The 22,034-nt window shown below is 38.9% G+C and overlaps 3 protein-coding genes across 3 annotated transcripts; 1 reads left to right on the forward strand and 2 right to left on the reverse strand.

Moving 5' to 3' along the window:
* Nucleotides 1-451: 451 nt before the first annotated feature.
* On the reverse strand, nt 452-2,102 carry LOC127437302 (histone H2B-like). The gene is made up of 3 exons (XM_051692151.1): nt 2,090-2,102; nt 1,962-1,966; nt 452-1,800 (listed from the first exon to the last, which is right to left on the reverse strand). Exons 1-3 carry the CDS (start codon nt 2,100-2,102, stop codon nt 1,231-1,233), a joined length of 588 nt encoding a protein of 195 aa, XP_051548111.1. The 3' UTR covers nt 452-1,230.
* On the reverse strand, nt 1,655-3,153 carry LOC127437259 (histone H3). The gene has a single exon (XM_051692083.1). It carries the CDS (start codon nt 2,732-2,734, stop codon nt 2,324-2,326), a length of 411 nt encoding a protein of 136 aa, XP_051548043.1. The 5' UTR covers nt 2,735-3,153; the 3' UTR covers nt 1,655-2,323.
* Nucleotides 3,154-20,105: 16,952 nt separating this feature from the next.
* On the forward strand, nt 20,106-20,684 carry LOC127437264 (histone H2B-like). The gene is made up of 2 exons (XM_051692086.1): nt 20,106-20,437; nt 20,642-20,684. The coding sequence occupies exons 1-2, from the start codon at nt 20,106-20,108 to the stop codon at nt 20,682-20,684; spliced, it is 375 nt and encodes a 124-aa protein (XP_051548046.1).
* Nucleotides 20,685-22,034: the final 1,350 nt, after the last annotated feature.

Raw genomic sequence — 22,034 nt, forward strand, 5'->3', positions numbered from 1 at the left:
GTCAAACACTGTGGAAATACTTATCGGTTAGGGTTAGCGGTTTGTGTTCAAGTTCAGAATGACATGCCTGTATTTCATGTAATCCAGAATATTATCATCAAAGATGAGCAGGTCCTTTTGATAACAACTGCACTGAAAACGTTTTGTTTAGCTGAACATATCCATGCTTACAAAGTTGCACATACCACAGAAGCACCTTCTGTTTTGGAGATTAAGGATATTTTGCACCACAAGTTGTTTGACATTCTGATGTCTTATGGTTGTGATTCTGATTTGTTTATTGTACCATATTGTTTCATGTAATTCTTCTTCATCTTCTCTCTTACATTATCACCATCACATTTTTTTTTTTTAGTATTGTTTTCATTATTTTTTATGATCACAAGTGAATTGTGTAAGTGTAATATTGTTTAAACAGGTGCTTGAAAAATAAAATTGTGAGACATGAGTATACAGTTTGTTGTTGATTTTATTTTCAGACTGAAAAGCAAGTTTTCCATTTATATTTTAGGGCTTTTTGAGGGTAAAACATGAATGTTGTAATTCAGAAGAATGACTCTGGATAGAGTTATTCTTTGTAGTTCATTCATAATTGATAAACAACCCTGGAGGGGGAAGTAAATTGTGGCAGAGTAAATCTGAAGATCCTCTGAACAGAGTTAAAAAATAGCAGTAAAATAAAATAGCAAATGTATTACTTTGCGGGAAAAAAAAGTACCACATCCTTCCAAACCAATGCTAATGTTAAAGACAGTCTAGCACAATAGGTTAAGGCATATATACGCTCTAATTATTACAAAAAAAGAAGGTCCAGCAGTTTTGTCTTAAATTAATTACAATTCGGAAGTTTAAATGGCAAAGCATTAATTAAACCGAGGAAAAAAACATGAGCTTAAAAATTCATCAAATTTGTATTGGTTTATTTGAAAATACATCCATTGTTAATTCAGGTCCAAAGATGCACAACACAAATACGATATTATGTGACCTAATAAAGTTACTTTATTTGAACAAAGACAGCTACTAATAAGTGCGAACTAAACTTTCATATTTCCTCCCTTACTGACTAGAATGGCGTTTTTGTTTTTCCGTCAATGCTTCAACATATGCAAGTTCGTGCTCAACACTCTGATCTCTTTTAGATCAAAGCTGGTTAAAGGCTCTTTATCCGAGAACATATGTGGCTCTTAAAAGAGCCTTTGGGGGTAGCCAAAAGCTTTAGATAACGCTTTACTTGGAGCTGGTGTACTTGGTGACGGCCTTTGTGCCCTCGGACACGGCGTGTTTGGCCAGTTCACCGGGCAGCAGCAGACGCACGGCGGTCTGGATCTCTCTCGATGAGATGGTGGATCGCTTGTTGTAATGAGCGAGACGAGACGCTTCACCGGCGATACGCTCAAAAATATCGTTAACGAAAGAGTTCATGATTCCCATGGCTTTAGAAGAGATACCGGTGTCGGGATGAACCTGCTTAAGGACTTTGTACACGTAGATAGCGTAGCTTTCCTTCCTGGACCTCCTGCGCTTCTTCCCACCTTTGCCGGCTGTCTTGGTGACGGCCTTCTTAGATCCCTTCTTCGGTGCGGACTTAGCTGGCTCAGGTATGTTATTCAACGGAGTGAGCTTCACAATTTGAAGTATGTCTAAGCTACAAACAGAAGTATTTATTCCCTCCTCTATGCTAATTTTACAAGGAGACAATGCGCACCCTCTGTTGGCGTGTGTTCTTGGGCCACACTCATTATATGATTTTATTGGACAGCTACAAGTGTGGCGGGCTGAAAGACACCCAATCAAAAGCTTTCAAATGATAGTCCCACCTCCTGAAAAGTACCATCCCCCACGCGATTAAGTTTCCTTTGTTTAGTTCTCTCGCTCGTTTTTATTTATATTTTATAATTTAGTAATTGTTTGTTTTTCCAAACTGTAATCTACAACAGCCAGGTTTTAATTTCGCCTACAGGACCTGAAAGAAACACAGAATGAACCGCACTTGATTATGAAATATTTTCCAAAACTCATCAAGGTAAACGGAGATCAAAACTAGTGGACTAAAATGAGAAATAAGCAGCATAATAAAATAACAGACATGAGTGCTGCATAGTAGTGTCAAATTTGCACAGAGCAAGTAATAAAACTTGGTATTTTCTATTTAGCGTTAACAGGAGAGCGTTATGTGATCGGCTCCGAGTCAGCAGACACAACAGCAAACACGTCTCGCTTTATAAACCAGCAAGTTCGACTGGAAATAAACTCGTTCAGTGGAATTGAGGTGGCTCTTAAAAGAGCCTTTGTGGTTGAAGTGGATGACGTCACTGTGGATTTAAGCGCGCTCTCCGCGAATGCGGCGGGCCAACTGAATATCTTTGGGCATGATGGTGACTCTCTTGGCGTGGATGGCACACAAGTTGGTGTCCTCGAAGAGACCGACCAAATAAGCCTCACTGGCCTCTTGCAGGGCCATGACGGCGGAGCTCTGGAAGCGCAGATCCGTCTTGAAATCCTGAGCGATCTCTCTCACCAGACGCTGGAAAGGCAGTTTGCGAATCAACAGCTCAGTGGACTTCTGATAACGGCGGATCTCTCTCAGCGCCACAGTTCCGGGCCTGTAACGATGAGGCTTCTTGACTCCACCGGTGGCTGGAGCGCTCTTACGGGCGGCTTTAGTAGCGAGCTGTTTCCTCGGGGCTTTGCCGCCGGTGGACTTACGAGCAGTCTGCTTGGTTCTTGCCATGACAGCGAGATTCCCACCTCCGTTCAACACAGAAAATGTAACCCACTGATTATGGCTGCTTCTTTAAGCCCTCTAAGTCCACGCGCTCAGCTGGGGGAGGGTGTAGAGGCATGTGATTGGCTGATGTGGACGTCAACGGATGGCAGTTGACCAATGACTGTGCAGCACGTCTTTTCAAACAAGCGGCGACAGTTTTTGTTTTTCCGTATTGATGGGAAGATCGGATCATTTTACTGACTTGAATCTTTGATTTCCTGTATAGCGCCTATGCAATTTTCACGTAACATACGAACGGAGGTTGCGCAATGCATATGCGCGGCCAACACAAAATGAACGAATCGTTCATGAACGACCCATCACTATTTTCCCGCTCAACATCTCTTGTTCAGTTTCCCTGTATGCGCGTGAACAAATACTACACAATCCTTTCTCCACACTTGATAAATGTAGTTTTATTTATTTGCTTAATAAAGTATATATTCATGCATGTTCATATAAATATATAATCAGTGAATATATTTTCAAAGTAAACTATTAATAGTGGTTGTTTTAATTATTATAATCGTATGAAATAGTGGATAAGCTCGTTTATCATGGCTGTGCGGAGTTCAGATTTATACAAAAAAAGCAACCATCATATAATCAACCATAAAAAAAATAAATAAATAAAAAAAACAGAATCAGCAATGTTACATGATCATGTGTTGATATAGGTACACTTTGTATTTTAATAACACCATTTGTATTTTAGACTATGCTGCATACTAGAGAAACAACTGTAATGGAATCAGTTTTTTTTTTTTTTTTTGGTGCTGCCTAACTGTAGTTTCATTTTATTTTATTTTTTATTCCCAATCAATCAATGTCACATTTTGCACTTGTTTTAACATAAGCAGAAAAATATCACTCTTATAGTTCAAGTGGGTGGCTCTTAAAAGAGCCTTTGGGTTTTAGTGAAACAAACTGCAATCCTTTTACTTGGTCTTGCCGGCCTTCTCGGTCTTCTTGAGCAGCAACACAGCCTGAATGTTGGGCAGCACACCACCCTGAGCGATCGTCACTCCACCCAGAAGTTCTAACCAATCACTGCACTTCCCTCTAAAACCCAAACCACTCCCCCTCTTTCTGTTGACGGGAGCCACAGATCTTTATTTATTTATTTTGCTTTAATCAATATAACATGACAGTCAAACCAACTGAAAGCATAAGAAATAAACTAAAATAATAATAATAATAATAATAATAATAATAATAATAATAATAATAAATACTTACAAAAAGGTATATTGAAAATATACAGAATACAAAAGTCTATAAATGATACAATATACAATGCATATAACATTAAGATTCAAAAGGGGATATCCAAGGCTTTATACAAGTTAATAGTCTTTAGCGTCCTGTTAACATATTAAAGTAATACTTTACTTCTATTTTGAAGTAAAGTTTGATTGACTCTCAGACCATGAGAAACAAAGATTGAACTCTTTGGCCTGAATGGCAAGCATCATGTCTGGAGGAAACCAGGCACCGCTCATCACCTGGCCAATACCATCCCTACAGTGAAGCATGGTGGTGGCAGCATCATGCTGTGGGGATGTTTTTCAGCGGCAGGAACTGGGAGACTAGTCAGGATCGAGGGAAAGATGAATGCAGCAATGTTCAGAGACATCCTTGATGAAAACCTGCTCCAGAGCGCTCTGGACCTCAGACTGGGGTGAAGGTTCATCTTCCAACAGGACAACAACCCTAAGCACACAGCCAAGATAACAAAGGAGTGGCTCCGGGACAACTCTGTGAATGTCCTTGAGTGGCCCAGCCAGAGCCCAGACTTGAACCCGATTGAACATCTCTGGAGAGATCTGAAAATGGCTGTGCACCGACGCTCCCCATCCAACCTGATGGAGCTTGAGAGGTCCTGCAAAGAAGAATGGGAGAAACTGCCCAAAAATAGGTGTGCCAAGCTTGTAGCATCATACTCAAAAAGACTTGAGGCTGTAATTGGTGCCAAAGGTGCTTCAACAAAGTATTGAGCAAAGGCTGTGAATACTTATGTACGTGTGTGTGTGTGTTGTGTTTTTTTTTTTTTTTTTTTAGAAATTTGCAAAGATTTCAAACAAACTTCTTTCACGTTGTCATTATGGGGTATTATTTGTAGAATTTTGAGGAAAATAATGAATTTAATCCATTTTGGAATAAGGCTGGAACATAACAAAATGTGGAAAAAGTGAAGCGCTGTGAATACTTTCCGGATGCACTGTAAATTAGTCTTTATAAGCCTTCTGACTTTTAAAGTAATACCCTCCCATTTAAGGATAAATCCCTCATTAACCAGTAATAAACATTTTTTGAATATTGTTTATTAATGGAGAGTAATTTAAATTTGTTCTATCTTTCTGATTTTAAAAAATTTTAATACCAAATAAGAGATTTGGTCCTTAACTGGTATACCATAGAGATCAAACAAATGATCAGGTCTGCTTTTGAGAGCAAATAATTCGCATTTCTTAATATTTATATTTAACCCAGATACTAAAGAAAATTCATGGAGACACTCAAGAGCCAATTTTAATTCTTTTTCATTTTTTAGAAATATAGCTGTATCATCTGCCAGTTGGGAACAGGGACGTGCACAGACATTTTGGGGGGCAGGGGCTCAAGTGGAAAAAAAAAGGGCACTTCTCATAATTATTTATTTAAAAAAATAAATAAAAAGAATTCTCCTGTCTTTCAGTTGATGCTTGAGAGATCTCTACTGCTCTCTCAGGTGTAACACTTTCAACATCTGAGTTATGTGTTCTCTCTTGTGTTTTGCTTCTGGTACCTGGTTTTAACCATGCATTTAGCGATTTGCTACTCTTGGCTGTTTCCTGGCGCTCCTTCTCCTTCCTTTTCTGTGTCCTTTCTTTTCTTTTTTTTTTTTTCTTTTTTCTTTTTTTGCCATTGTGCAGCCAAGCAACAGAATACTGAATTGCCTGAATACATTAATGTATTAATCAAATACATTATTATTATTATTATTATTGCTATTATAATTACACTTAGCCCGCGCGCACACACACGCGCACACACACACACACACACACACACACACACACAATAACTGATGGTGACAAGGACTTAGTTTCACATCTGAGGGAGGGCTGTCTGTATCATGTAAAGATCTATCAGCATACAACAAACTAACAGAATGGATAGTTATTAGATGAGGAGCCTACGATCAAAATTATGAAGTTACTGTTTAAGGCAGGACACTTTTTTCATGTAGTGGTCAATTTTGAGATTTTGGTCTATATTGCTTCCATGTCTTATTTTACTCTAATGGAAAGAAAACTTCTAAAATACACATTTAGATGGTGTTTGTTTTAAACCTACTACCCTCCGTCTGTTTGCATCTGTAGATTTCTTCTAAATTAACCAAAACAAGCTAATCTGCATATTTAAACATAACATTTCAGTGGAAAAGGCTCTTGATGTAAGTCATTAACTGGGGAAGTTCTGTGGTGATATGCTTTAGTTATTTTGTTTATCCTATTCACCTGCAGTGCCTTGTCAAATGTATGCAAATTAGCGCATTTTAATTAGTTAATGCCTAATTTCCATATCAATATGGCGATTGTGATGACGTTATTAGACACAAATTTTACTGTATTCACCTGTAGTGTCTCCATTAAGTACAGTACATTAGCCTGTATGGCCTTAGCTAAACTTGAGCTAACTTATTACATTAGCTAGCAGCTCATGAGTCATGCATGTTAGCAAGACACAAGTTAACTATATTTGTCTTTTGTCTTTTGGCTAATTAGCTGTAAAGTCAAGGCACTGGTAGCTTAGTCTTTTGTTTATCAACACTCACCTCCACACAAGCCAAGAAAAATACAACTGGGATGGGAGCTGGGAGGGGCTTCTGCCTGTCTGTGTGTCTGATGTGCCGATGTATGCTGCACTGCTGCACGTAGATACGGGCAGAGGGAAGGAGGGCGGGAGGGCATCGGAACTCAACAAAGTGTCATCTCCCGACCTGATATTTTGATTTTTTATTCAATAAATATATTTGTTTGACAGGGAAGCTGTGCGCAAACAGGAATATATATATATATATATATATATATATATATATATATATATATATATATATATATATATATATTTATAAAAAAGAAAAAAAGAAAGGAAAAAAAGCACCCCAGAAAAAAAGGGCACTTTCTCTCGAGGAAGAAAAAGGGCAAGTGCTCAAGCCCCCTTTGATGTTTATGTGTGCACATGCCTGGTTGGGAACATTTAATTTCATGATCAAATATCTGAATGCCTTGAAATTTATTCACTTTTAATATGGAGACACATTACTTGCATGATCATCAAGAATTATAAAGGAGATATTGGATCACCATGCTTGACTCCTTTGCTTATATTAGGTAAGGTTTTGAATGCAGGACTTTTACTTGTAGTGGAGTATTTTCACAGTGTGGTATTAGTACTTAAGTAAAAGATCTAAATTCAACTTCCACCACTGTCTGCTTCTGGCAGTGGAATGCCCTCACCCAAAAATTCAAGTAACTGTAGCATTACTTGTGGCATGGAGTTTGAAAGTTTTTGCTATAGAATTTGACTCTGTGGTTCTTGCATGTGTGTCTGGACATGTTTTGAGCAGAACCAACCCCCCCCCCCCATTTAAAAAAAGGCATATATAGGCAACTGACACATATTTACAAAAGTCAAGATAATTACTAAAAGAGGTAATGTTACTAATTAATGTAATTTCTATACATATCTTTAAATATAGTGGTATATATGCTCTTTTCTATTGAGCAGCATGTGTCCCCCAGTCTAACCCTCAAAACTGCATTTAGAAATTAAACAACTAAATGTTTCTTCATATCATTTTCTTTTTAATTCTGGTTACATTACCTAGTTACATTACCTCGTAACACGGATAATGATCTGCTTCAGACCATCATTATTTCCTTTCATTCACATGACTTGATTAAACAACAAACATCATTTTAAAGAAAATAATAACTTCAGGAAGGGGTATATGCCAAAATAATAAACATAATACCCGCTAACTTCCTGCCTACTCTAGCCAATCTAAAGTGCTACCTAATTTTATTATAAAAGATAATACAATGAGTATACTGACTCCCTTGCTATCCAAAAACAATAGAAAATTGAAAATAAAGCGTTAAAAATAAAAGGCTCCCCTTCCCTACCATGCATGTATAATTCCAGGGATTTACTAGAATTTGTCCAGCTCATTCAGTCCAGGGCCTATGGGGTATACAGTGGCCCCAATGTCAATTCCAGATGGCTTTACAGACACATTGACCATCTGTTTGGCTGCTGCACTGGCCATCGTTGCCAAATAGGTTGTCAAACCATTTTACAATATGTTGATCTTTCCCTGCATTCGCTGTCACCTCTTCTCATAGATTTTTCAACTTTTTCATTGATACTGTAAAAGATCCATCAGGAGCTGTATTATTTGTGATATAAGTGCAAGAGTAAGTTCCAAACATTACACAGACACCGCCTTTTTCTGCCAATAGCCAATTTAGTGCCCGTCTATTTTGCCATGCCATTTTACTTGTAGGTCCTAATTGTTCTTCTAAGGCCTTTAATGCTACATCAGTATAATTAATGAACCTCTGCTGATTGTAATAAATGTAATTAATCCATTCTGTATTTTTATTGGTTGCTATCCATACCAGTATAGACTCAAATCCTGATTTTATTTCATGTCTAGCTTTAAATTTCTGTGGTATTCCTCTTGGCTGACCAATTGCATTTATTTTTTACATTAGGGTCAGGCTGATATACTCTTTTTACTCTGTGTGTTTTCTGTGCAGTTTTTCTTGGTTCGTCCAGGTTTTCAGATTCTTTTGGGTCCCAATCTAACAGTGTTATTTCTTGCACTAATTTTACTCTAACACATATCCCTTTCCACATTTTGGGCAATATGGTGTGCAATTGTCTTCCTCCACAAACCCAAAAGTAGTCTGCTATGGCTACTGTTTGTTCCTCATACATTTTTACCACAGGAGGAACTATAGTTTGGTTTTCACAATCTACTAGGCATCCTTTCCAAGTTTTGTTTAAACATCTTGGGGCTTCTATTACTTTAAAATCTTCCCTTAATGTAGCTGTTGCAAATATCATCCTGCTAAAATTATAAACTCCTTGCTGTCCATACATTTTTTCATCCAGATGCCAAATTACTGCACAGTAATTTATTAAAACACTCATATTCAAGCGTTCGGTTTATGGCATATGTTAAGGGGCTCTCTCTTTTTCTTGCATCTATTCTAACATCTAAACGTTACAGTCATCTCCCCAACCTTCCTGCACGTAATAACATTTACATTTTGGATGACAATTTTGTGAATAGTGTTGGGCACATTGCATATAATCATATTGGTTGGGAACTACTGTAAACTTTTTCAAAGGTGATGGTGTACATAATACGCAATAAGACATTCCTGATTGTTTAGCTGTATATTCTGCCCATTTGAACCAATCATTTTGATGTGCATTCTCTAGCAATCTCTCCTTTTTCAATGATGGGTTCAGTTCATAATCTGTATCGTCATGAGTGGTCATTAGTGACAATTTTGTAGTCTGGTAATCTACATCATCATGAGAGGTCTGTGGTAGCTCTTCTGTAGACTGATAATTTGCACCATAAGAGATTTTTGGAGGCAATTGTCTAGTCTGATAATTTACATTCCCATAAGGATCCTTCAGTGTTAGTTCTTCATAATCGTAATCACCATAAGAGGGATCATAAAACCTCCTTCTAACAGATTTATTTACTTGAGTACCTTGTTTTGAATTAGTGGCATTATGGAGATCATCTGAGATACCGAAATCCTTTTGTGCGAAACTCTCCTGGCCCTGGTGAGAAGTTGCGTTCAGAAGACACTTCCTGCTCTGATTCTGGGGAGTGGTCTCTGGAAAGCCTTGGGGATTGATATCTGGGAGACTTTGGGTCTGGGGTAGTTGCTGTATCAGGTGTACCATCATCAGTATCCATATCAGAACTTCTCTCAACTTCCTGTCCTGTCTCCACTGGTTGTGGTACATCCTCTTGCAGCTGTGCTTCATCTCTTGCTTCAGCATGCTCAGCTGCCCTAAAATGAGGTGTAACAGCATCACTACTCTCTCCCTCCTGCTCTGAACTTTCCCCTCCTTGTTCTGCTCTGTCTTGGTCATGGGCTTCAGGCTCTCCTTCAGCTTCAGGAGAATCAGTGTCTAAATCTTCCTGATCTTCTGCTCTATCTATTTGATCTCCTGGTCTTGGAAATCTCAGTTTAGGCACTCTAGTGCAGTGACTTAAATGATACCACATTGTGCTACCTTCTACCTGCACTGCTGTTGGGGTTGCTCTCACTACTTTATAAGGTCCTTGCCTTCTGGGTTCATTCCATCTCCTCCTAAAAACTCTCAAATAAACTTGGTCTCCAGGAACTATGGGACACAGCACTTCTTTTTCCTGTCTGGGTCCCCTGTTCTGTTCCTGTGAATAAATAGCCTCATGTATAGCAGTTAATTGTCTCATGTAAGCCCTTAGCTCCATCTGTAACTGTTCTAACGATGGGCCTTCATAAGGACCTCTCAAATATGGTACTGGCATGGGTCTGTCTGTTAGCATTTCATGTGGAGTTAGATTGGTGATTCTATTGGTCTGCATGTGGTAAGTCATCAATGAGCACATACATACAAATTAACCTACCCAATTGAGTCTAGTATCAGCACAAATTTTGTTGAGCTTAGAGTTCCATTCACTCTTTCTACCATTCCCTGTGACTGTGGATGGTAAACACACCCTAGTCTTTGTTTTATTCTCAGCTGTTGTATCACTGTTTTCACAATTCTCTGAATGAATGCTGAGCCATTGTCAGAGCTAGTTTGAGATGGTTTGGCAAATCTTGGAATGACTTCTCTGGTCAAAAATTTGATCACAGTTTGAGCTCCCTGATCTGCTGGTGGTACTGCCTCTACCCATCTACTAAATCTGTCTATTATCACCAGCATATATCTTTTTCCTCTTACTGATTTTTCTTACTGATTTTATCATATCTACATAATCCATTACTAAGTGTTTAAATGGTCCTTCTGGGACTGGTATGTGACCTATTGGTGCAGATGTACCTTTTCTGACATTGTTTTGGGCACAAATTTCACATTCAGCTAAAAATTAATCTACTATTGCCTGTAGATATGGGGACCAATATCCCTGTCTTTTTATTTTCCTAATCACCTCGCCCCTTGCGCAATGGTCAAAACCATGCGCATCTGAGAATAAAATAGTAAGGAGTGCTGTTGGAGCAATCATGTAAATCAATTTACATCTCTGCTCACACCTCTTTGTTGCCATACCCCATGTTCATAAGGGCCAGCTTGATGTTGCATACGTGCAATGTCATCTAATTGAGGTTGAGGTTGAAGCAAAACTGATACAGTTGCCATTAATGCTACTTGGCATCCTGAGGCCTTTTTGGCATGTAAGTCTGCAGCATTGTTACCTTGAATAACAAAATCATTGCCTTTTGTGTGCTTGACATTTGATGATAGCCAATTCCTTTGGATGCATCATGGCTGAAATGAGCTTAATTATTTGGTCACCATGCTGAATTAGTGTCCCATCACTCTTTTTGAAACCTCTTTGTTTCCAAACTGCTCCGTATAGATGGCATACTCTATGTGCATATGCGGAATCTGTATAAATTTTAACAGTTTGATTTTTAGCCAGTAAATAAGCCTCAGTCAGTGCTTTTAATTCAGCCAACTGTGCCGAGCATGGCTGTTCACAATGCTGCAACACAATTGGAACAAAATTTTTGTCTTCTCTCTTGACAATAGCATACCCAGCATGATTTCCTATATGGTCTCTGAAACATGACCCATCTACAAAATAATCTGCTTCTGCATGAATGATTGGTGTTGATTCTAGATTTGGTCTTAGACGAGTAAAGGCTAGAGAGTCTGTTACACATTCATGAGGTGTTCCCTCCTCTTCTAGAGGAATGAAATTGGCTGGGTTTATTGTTGTACATCGTTTTATGGTAATATCTGGGTACGTTAGCAGTGTTGAATATGTCAAACATCTGGCTTGAGTTCAAACAAATCTACCTTGCTCTAATAGCTCTGTTACTTTGTGATGAATGTAAATTATTACTGGATAGCCCATTGTCACAGTGGAAGCTTTATCATAAGCATGGTGGGTAGCCTTGTGCTACATTGTCCAATTTGGTGCTATAATAAGCTATTGGTTGCTTTTTTCTTCCACTACAGGTTTCCTGTATTGAGACTGCTGATGCATATCCATCTCTTCTATCTGCTACATACAAATGAAATGGTTTAGTAAAATCTGGGGTTGCTAGAGCTGGAGCTGTCTGAAGTTCTTTTTTCAGTGATTCAAAGGCTATCAATGCATCAGTATCCCATGTTAATAGAGCTCGGAGATTCTGATGCCCTGTTTGTTTCATCAATGCCCTTAAGGGAGCTGTTTTAATAGCATAATCTTCTATCCAATCCGCACTAAAACCTGTCATGCCTAAAAAGGTCATCATTTGTCCCACTGTTTGTGGTTGGGGTGCTTTACTTAAGCCCTACAATTGGCTTGGTGATATAGCTTTAGTCTTCTACCTGTGGTAAGAAGTACTGTAGTTTCTATTTTGAGACCTTATGGCCTCCTTCAGCTAATTTAGTAAGCACTTTGATAGAATATTGGTGACATTGTTCTAATGTTGTTGAAAAAATCAACAAATCATCCATATATTGTATCAATGTACTATCCAATCTTCCAAATCAGTTTTGAAAACTTGATTGAACACATGTGGTGAATGTTTAAATCCCTGGGGCATTCTGGTGTATGTATATTGTTTACTTGATAGGTGAATGAAAAAAGTTGTCTGCTTTCCTCTGCTAAAGGGATGCTGAAAAAAGCAGAGCACAGGTCAATAACAGTAAAATAATTGGCAGCAAGAGGAACATTAGTCAACAGCGTATGTGGATTTGGAACTTCTGCAGGCCAGTCTTCCACCACCTCATTAACTGCTCTCAAATCATGTACTAAGCGCCATTTTGATTTGTCTGCCTTAGCAACTGGCAATATGGGCATGTTGCAATGACTTACTGTTTCAATTAACACCCCTGCCTTAATCAGTCCCTCAGTAGTCTTTTTAATTCCTTCTACAGCTTCCTGTTTCAACGGATATTGTTGTTTTCTTGGTAGCTGCACTCCTGGTCTAAATTTAATTCTAATTTGATTAGCAGATTTCACTAAACCTACATCTGTATCATGTTGAGACCACAGTTCAGCAGGTACATGTTTTTCCATTTCTGACATTAATTCAACAGTTTTTAATACAATTTTTCCTTTTCTTTAGTAGTCACCACAACCATTGGAATGCCTGTCATAGCAGTATAACACAGAATTTTTAGGTATGTTTTATCTGATGATTCAAAGATTAAAGGATTTTCTGTGGCTTCCCACTTTTTCCTTTCTGCTTTTCTCATCATTGGTCCTAAATCCTTAATTACATATAAGGTAACATGTGGAACTGAATTTGGTACTTGAAACCATTTTTCAATAAAGTTACATTTCTCAATTTGTAGTGCTGCTCCTTCTGGCCCTACAATCATGTATTGTGAGCTCAATCGAACTTCTTGTCCTTTTGTGTCATTCAGCCATTTCTTTTCAAGCTCTGGGTCCCTTCCTGAATCATATATTATGGTACAATGGAATTCAGTTTTTGTCAGGCTTGGTTCACAGAGCTGTCCTTTAATGCACTTTCCCCATTTGTTTACTGTTTTTTCTACATCCTTTCCTAAATCTCCTAGCCAATATATGTTTGCTTGTGGCTCTTGAGATTCTTGAAAATTTGTGACAGTCATTTGTTTGATTCCTCTACTGTCTATGTATATTCCTTCCAGAGAGCACCACATCTGTAAATTAATTTTACTTATGGCATCCCTTCCTAACAAGTTAACAGGTGTTTGTTCTGATATTAGAATGGGAATTTTTATTTCTGCGTCGTTTACTTTTATGCTGACTGGAGCTGTCATTGGAATTGCGTGAGTCCCGAGAATCCAACTGTCTTTACATATTTTCCAGACTTGGGGAGGTGAGAGGCATAATTTGGACTTATACACGTAAACATAGCTCCAGTATCTAGCATAACTGATGTTGTTTTGCCCTCTATTTTAACCTGCAGCATAGGTTCTTGATCAGCCTCAGATGATATCATTGGAAGCCAACCCCTCCCCGTAGGATCCTCTGGGCAGCCCTAGTAGCCCTGTTGTGGTCCACGCCATGGATTGAGTGGACCTGGTGTTTGAGCTTGGTATTCTTGCTGCCATGGGGCACTGCCTGGACTTGGAGGTTGGTTATTTTGCCATGGATTAATATGGCAATTTCTTCTGTTGTATCCAGGCTGATTGCATCCCCAACATATTTCTGGTGGGCCATTATTTCTAGGGCTACTGTTCTGTCTAAATCTTCCTCTTCCTCCTTGTTGAGGTCTGTTCCAGTTTCCGTTATTTGGTTGTTCTGGTTTTACGTAGATTATAATTGGTGCTGGTGGCTGTGATGCATTTCCAGCTGGTGACATTGTTTTCTGGACAACAGGTACAGGTGGTACCAATACAGACTGGGCGGCAGGTGCAGGCACATTTATAGGAGCCATTACTACTGATTGTTCTTCTTTTTCTTTTACTGCAGCTTGAATCTTCTTCTTTTTTCCAGTTAGTTCTTCAAGCTGTAGTTGTGTCAGCTTTCTCTGTAGTTCTCTTTCTTGGTGTTTCAATCTTGACTCATTCTTCCTGTGTTGTTCCACAGCATGAGTCACATGTTCACAGAACTCCCTGTGTGTTTTGGAGTTCAATCCAACTACATCTTCCAGTTTTTCCTTCACTGGGGGTGGCATAGCATCCACTATGGCTGTTCTGAATAACGTAGTCATCACTGGATCTGCTTCTGGATTTGATTCTGACTCTTGTTTCCATCTTCTCAGTTGTCTTTGAATGTAAGTAGTAGGATTTTCTGCTTCATCTATTGGTTCTCCTCTCGGGGATCTTGGGTCCATGTGTGTTGGGTATTCTTTTCTCAATTCTTCCCACATGTCAGTGCGATATCTGTCAAATGCAACTCCATCCATTCTTGTATTATCAATTGCTCCTCTTAGTTGGATTTTTTTGAAGGATCTCATTCATCTTGGATCCCCCTAGACATTTGGCAAGTAACGCTTTAATGTTGCCAATAGCAAGGAGTTTTCCCATCATTTCCTCAACCATTCTGATCCATTTTCCAGCCCTCTCATGAATGTCTGGGAGGCGGGCTATCAGTCCATCAAGGTCCTGACTGGCCCATGGCACATACTGTGCCTGTGTGCCTTTGATTCAAATTGGACACTGTTTTTTCAGATATTTACTGGCCATTTCTGAGTCACTCATGGAATATTGTTGCAGTTCCTCACTGTGTAGTTGCATATCACTTGGATATCTTCTGGGATGATGCATATGGCTGAATCTTCATCAGACATGTCCATATCTCTTGATTGCTCATCAGATAGACCCACTCTGTTTAAAAATTCATTGGTTAGATGCTCATTGCTTGGGCACTCACTTGGTAGATGCATGCTTGTTGTTCTTATCAATCTTCTTTGTGGGCCGCTTTTTCCAGCATGGCTTTTCTTTTGGAATGACTTCAAGGACCAGGTTGCCTGTAACATATTTATATTTGCTTTTAGGGCTGTTTGAATGTGCTCTTGGAGTTAAGAGTTTGCGTTTTGTGAGGTCTCTTCTCCTTGCTTGTTTCTCTCTTGATACTTGTTCTTCAGTCTCCATTATTTCTTGCTCTAGTTCCTTCAGCATTTTTGTTAAATATCTTTTGGGTGTAATTTTTGCCTGTGGCCTTTCTTCCCATTCTTTTTCTTCATTTCTCAGTTCTTGTATTTGTGACATCCTGATCTTCGTCTTGTATTTTTCTCATCTTTTCTAGTGCTGATGTCACATCCTGATAGGCATTCATAATTTCCACACCTCCTGATGTTAAATTTTCTGTTTCCTCTCTCATACCTACCCCTTCACTATCCCTGCCTTCATTTTCATCTTTTATGTCTATATTCCCTTTTATCTCTACTGTTCCTGATATGGCATGCATTTGTTTTGCAAGTTGGTCAAGAGGTGGTACACAGGGAGGTGGTCTCTCTGTTTTTTTTTTCTTAAATTTTATCATCCAATAATCTTTTCACCTGTCTTTCAGCTTTTAATAATTTTATCCCATGATTTTTTAATAAATTCAATACCTCTTGTTTTTTCTCTCTTGTCTTCCATTTTTCTGCTCTTGTTTTTGGCTTTGTGATTTTTTGTTAATGCCTCAATTTCTCTACACATTGCCACATCAAATGTTCCCTCTGCTGGCCATTTTGGGTTTTAAGCTTTTTATTCTTTTTTCCCATTTGTTAGAACGTTCCTTTATGATGTCTTTACATATTGGATACATTGAGCACATCTGCTCTATTGGTGTTGATGTCATTGTTGCTTAAAATTATTATCACAGTGTATGTTATATTTTAATGTACCTCTCTAACCCCAGCTTGTGTCTATCCTTAACTAGTCTTCACCAGGCTGGTCAGATGAGGATCACTAAAAGTATCCGACCCCTGACTTCCCCTGGACTTTTGCTGGGTTAAGGACTTGTTACAATTTCTAAAGTATTTTGTTAGTCTTTCTCAGATATTTCAGAACAGCATTTATTTGTTTTCTGGTTAATGGTTTTACAGGCAATTCCTCTGCTCCTAACCAATGTGAATTGTTCTGCATCCAGATAATGTCTCCTCCTATGCTAATTATGTCAACACTCCAAAGCTCATCCTCAGCAAACCAGTGGCCTGTGGCAGCTATTCCTCCTGCCCAATGCAATAAAGTGAGAGATGTGGTTAATTCTACTTGACACCCTCCCCATAAAACTACAGAAACATTTAATTCACTTCTATCACAATATTCTAAATGAAAAGATTCAAGGAAGTTAATGAGAACTTCCCTTTCTTCTTTGTTTAAAATTCCCCTTCCTTGCTTTCCTCTCTTTCTCCCTTGCCCTCTTTTAATTCTATAAAAATCACTCATTATTTACAGTGTTTGATTACGAAATCTGTTACTTCTTTTTATTTTAACACCCATATACTTCCACCCACAGCTGTCGCATCCGTCCTGGGTCTCTGCTCAAAACAATTGCTACCTCCACCTTTCCTACAGTCCCATTTGTCGTGTAAATTTGTGTTATTTCTCCACTACTTTCTCCATTAAATAACACCTTACTTTTCCACTGCACTGGTCGTATGTCTGCGCTTATCATAAGGTAGCTATTTCTTAGGATTGTTACTCCTACTGTTCCCCTTGGCTATCGGTTCCTTGAATTCCTTTTGACATATGGCACATACACTGGGCCAATGGGTATTTCTGCTGATGATACTTATTGCCCTAATTGAGTAGGACTCAGCATATAAAGTCCATCCAATTGTACCAATGGCTCAAAGGTCAAATGTTCATTTACTATGGCTTTCCAGTCCACACATGGCCATTCCTGTTCTATTTCCTTCAAGTTTGTGATTGTAGTCAATTTATTCATAAACTCTTTTTTCTTTTGTTCTGTCAATTCCTTTATCTGGCCTTAATGATCTACATATTCAAATTGTTTCCAGAAATGATTACTAATTCCCTGTGTTTCCATTAATATTCTTTCTAATTCTATTTCTTTTTCCGTTTCAGCTAGTCTTGCTGAACGTATCTTTTCAAATTCGGCAACGGCCTGAGTCCACGTTAGATTTCAGTTAGGAGTAAAACAGAGAAAAAATCTTCTCTGTGTCTCACTGTGTTTCTCTGTCTGCTCACAGCCCCTCCTTTCTCACTCTCTCAATTTGCTTAGTTGCAGGTCTCCACAGCACACAATCAGCTTAGCAGTTCTCAGTCTCGCCGCATGAGAGGGGAAGAGAGAGAGAGAGAGAGAGAGAGAGAAAACAGGTGCTTTTTCTTATTTCAATTTCGTTTCTTTAATAACAATTGTGTTTCTTTATCTGGATCACACCAACTACAATTTGAATGATGTCCATATAATCGACAAAGCCAATATCTTGGAACATTTTTAGTTTTTGGAATGATTTTTCTAACTTCTTTCACACTTTTTTCATCATTCATTTTATAACTATCAAATACTAAGCCTAATATACACGTTTCTTTACAGCACAGTTCTCATGAGAAAAAAACAGTTACATGGACATATATCAGCACACTCACAGTCTAATCTCATACACATAAAGGATAACACATTGCAGCCAGCATAAGCACAGTTAATACAAACAATACAGCTAGTTTTGCAAACAACTCAACACAGCCAACACATACATGTATAGACAAACCAGACAAACAAATATTTACACTCTTCTAACCGGGCAACCTGCCAATTTCAGCCTTAAACTGCAATGCAATTTTGAGAACAATGCCAACCATCAAATCGTGGGCTCATTGTTTCTCAGCCAGTTTAAAGGTCATCGTTCAAAATGGGCTCCTTCATCCTTACTGGTGTCACTACAGATAGCGGTATCCGCAGGGTTTCACTACACCAATCTCTAGGTGTACACGCCTTCTTTGCGTGACCTATCAATTCAGCCCATTCCTGCCTAGGAATGCGGTATCCATAGGGTTTTCAAATTTGCCAATCCAGCCCATCCAGTGGTGCTATTTTGACAAGCAGTGCCAACCATCAATTTGTGGGCTCACTGCTTCTCTGACAGTTCAAGGGCCACTGTTCTAAACAGGCTCCCTTGCCTCACTGGGGCACCACTGAGTGCGGTATCCACAAAGTTTTGTGCACTTCAACTTATTTACAATACTTATTTACATTTGCATGCTCAGTTTTTGAAACCTGGAACCCAGTTCTCTATTTTATCCAATTAGTCATTTAATTAAGTTTGAGACTGGAGAGGCCTTTTTTAGAGTTACCAGACTTTGGGCCAAACCTTACAACAGACTACACAAAAACACCATTTTAAGCAAAATTGCTTACCTGAGTGATTTTGTTCAGTCAGTGCAAGCAAGCCCGCAGCGGCTCCCCTGGCCCTGTGCCAGTCCTTTCATGGTCGCCAATTTTATGTCATGGAGATTGGAAAACATTTTCTTCCCTCTCAGTAAGAAAACTCTCGAAGTCAGGAGTTCCAGGTGTCAAAGGTTAGAGTTTATTGAGCAGACCAACAAACCCGAGATGTCAGCTGAGATCTGAATCCCTTGGTCCAGACCCTCATATTTTATACAGTTTCTTATCTGGTATTACCTCATGGCTACGCCCTTTATTATTTTTTGTAGTCAATGGATACCTTCCGCCACCTTCATTTTACAGAGCCTCTGACTTCTTTTTAATGGTGGAAACCTGGCTTTTAGTCCATTTTTAAAAAATAACCATTTAAATTAATTTATTATAAAAGTATATATTGTGAGTAAATAAAATATAACAGTCTTGAGCATAGTATGGTCACTTTGACCATTGGCTGTGTTAATCTTTAACTTAGCTGTGTTTCGCAGTGCTTTCTCGTATCTTGGTACCATTGTCTCTGCTACAGCTGAGTGCACTGTGTGTTTCTTGCAGCATAAACACTTTTAATAACCTCATATGCTCTCTCCTGGGTCACACAAAGTCCAGGCTATTCTAGATTAGTACTTTTCTATGTTTGACATAAAAATACACTATGATATAGAAAAATATACTATACGTTGCTTTTAGGAAATCCAGTCCAGAATAGTACCAAAACTGCAAGCAGATTTGAGAGAGAGAGAGAGAGAGAGAGAGAGAGAGAGAGAGAGAAAGGAGAGTAGAAAGGAGATAAAATACATCTTTGAAAATTAGTCCAGTATATCTGGGGTTTGGTAGTTAAAGGTGTTTTTTGTTTTTGTTTTGTTTGTTTTTTTGTTTTTTTTTTGTGTGTGGCTATGAATCAATGTAAGTGCTCGCAGTGTGGTACAAAAATATGTGCTCAATATTTCTTAAGAACCACTTTTTCCCCTCTTTCCTAATATTACAAAATTAAATAATAATTAAAAACAATTAGTGGGAGAACTAAATAAAGGAAACTGAATTGTGTGGGGGATGGTACTTTTCAAACAAGAGGTGGGACTATCATTTGCAAGCCTTTGATTGGGTGTCTTTAAGCCCTTCACACTTGTAGCTGTCCAATAAAATCATGTAATGGGTGTGGCACAAGAACACACACCAACAGAGGGTGCATATCATTTCCTTGTAAAATTAGCATAGAGGAGGGAAAAATACTTCTGTTCGTCGCCTATCCTTTTTTATAATGTGAAATTCATTCAACCGAACATCATGCCTGAGCCAGCTAAGTCCGCACCGAAGAAGGGATCCAAGAAGGCCATCACCAAGACCGCCAGCAAGGGCGGAAAGAAGCGCAAGGGGTCAAGGAAGGAGAGCTATGCTATCTACGTGTACAAAGTCCTGAAGCAGGTTCATCCCGACACCGGTATCTCTTCTAAGGCCATGGGGATCATTAACTCTTTCGTTAACGACATCTCTGAGAGCATCGCCAGTGAAGCGTCTCGTCTTGCTCATCATAACAAGCAATCCACCATCTCATCAAGAGAGATCCAGACCGCCGTGTGTCTGCTGCTGCCCGGTGAACTGGCCAAACACGCTGTAGCAGCTAATAATGTAATAACTACCGTTAATGTAATAACTGCCAATAATGTAATACATTTAAAAAAAAAAAAATTTATTAACCCAGCCAATAATGTAATAGCCAGCCAATCACTTTTATTACATTAAGAATGGAAAATGTATTACGTTATTGGCAGTTATTACATTAAAGGTAGTTATTACATTATTGGCTGCTACACACGCTGTGTGCGAGGGCACAAAGGCCTCACCAAGTACACCAGCTCCAAGTAAAGTGTCATCTAAAGCTACCCCCAAAGGCTCTTTTAAGAGCCACCCATGTTCTTGGATAAAAACAGGGTTCCCGCGGATCCTTAAAAAGTAATAAAAAGTATTAAATATGATTTTTAAAATGTAAGGTCATAAACAGTCTTAAAAAGTCGTATTTTTACTTATGAGAGGTCTTAAATTTTAGATGACACTTTGACTTAGACATATCTAAATACTTTACCAAATTAAAACGATCTAATTAGCATTATATGATTTTTATTATTCGTGGATTTGCTTGTTCATGTGACAATTTGCGGCATTTATGACAGCGTATTATGTATTGACTCCTGCACGTGAAAGGAAGAGAGAGGGAGAAGAAAATGGGTAAATGTAAGTTCAATGCGATTTGGCTTCAAGATGTGAAGTATAGAGAATGCTTAGCTGGTGTGAGCAACAAGTTTGAGGCAACAAGTTTGAGGCCAAAAAAAACCTTCAAACTTGGGACAATGGGAATTAAAGCAGTGGAGTCCCATATGAAATCGGAAAAGCACCGACGCTACGCCGGTATTCGATAAAGTATGGCGTCAATGGAGTCGTACATGTCGGCACCTACTTCATCAACTCCTGCAGGATCACAGACTGGTAATGTTGGACTGAATCACGATGTTCAACCAAGTGTTTCGTCAAGTTTTTCACAGGCTAGTACTCTGAGGGCTGAAGTGTTGTGGGTTCTGCACACGATAAGTCGACACCATTCATACAAGCCAAACGACGATATCCAACACTTTTCAATGCAATGTTTCCCGATTCGGAACATGTAAAAACATTCACCTGTGGCAGAGATAAAATGGCATACACAGCCAGATATAATATATGATCTGCCATTAGCCTGTTTTTTGTTGTTGTTGTTGTTGATGTGTTTCCTGTTGTATCTTCTCTGTAGGACAGTTCAAAAGAGCTCTGCCTCAGCAAGATGCGTTCTGTGTCAATGGATGGGCCAAGTGTTAATTGGAAGTTTGTGCAGCTCTTACAGCAAGAATACAGAGAACAGTTTGGTGGAGCTCAGATTCAGATTGTGGGAAGCTGTGGTCTTCACATCATGCACAAGTCTATCAAGGGTGGTTTTGGAGTATGTCAAGTAGAGAAGCTTCTGAAGGCCCTGCACTTCCTTTTCCACTGTGACCCTGCAAGGCGGCAGGACTTCAGTTTAGTGACAAAGTCCACACATTTTCCCCTGCCTTTTTGTATGCATCGCTGGCTGCAAAATTTGCCAGCAGTGGAAAGGGCAATTGAAATTTGGCCATCTATTGTCACCTATGTGGACCAGGTGAAAATGAAAAAGCTCCCCAACCCAGGATCATCCTCATATGACAC

Source organism: Myxocyprinus asiaticus, chromosome 48 (genome assembly GCF_019703515.2).
Source record: "Myxocyprinus asiaticus isolate MX2 ecotype Aquarium Trade chromosome 48, UBuf_Myxa_2, whole genome shotgun sequence".
In the NCBI taxonomy this organism is placed as follows: domain Eukaryota; kingdom Metazoa; phylum Chordata; class Actinopteri; order Cypriniformes; family Catostomidae; genus Myxocyprinus; species Myxocyprinus asiaticus.

Bases quoted from the DNA above. Each gene is read 5' to 3' on its own strand.
- LOC127437259 (XM_051692083.1), bottom strand. From the start codon at position 2,734: ATGGCAAGAACCAAGCAGACTGCTCGTAAGTCCACCGGCGGCAAAGCC.
- LOC127437264 (XM_051692086.1), top strand. From the start codon at position 20,106: ATGCCTGAGCCAGCTAAGTCCGCACCGAAGAAGGGATCCAAGAAGGCC. The intron at 20,438-20,641 runs AGCTAATAATGT...CACACGCTGTGT, and splicing joins CTGGCCAAACACGCTGTAGC to GCGAGGGCACAAAGGCCTCA.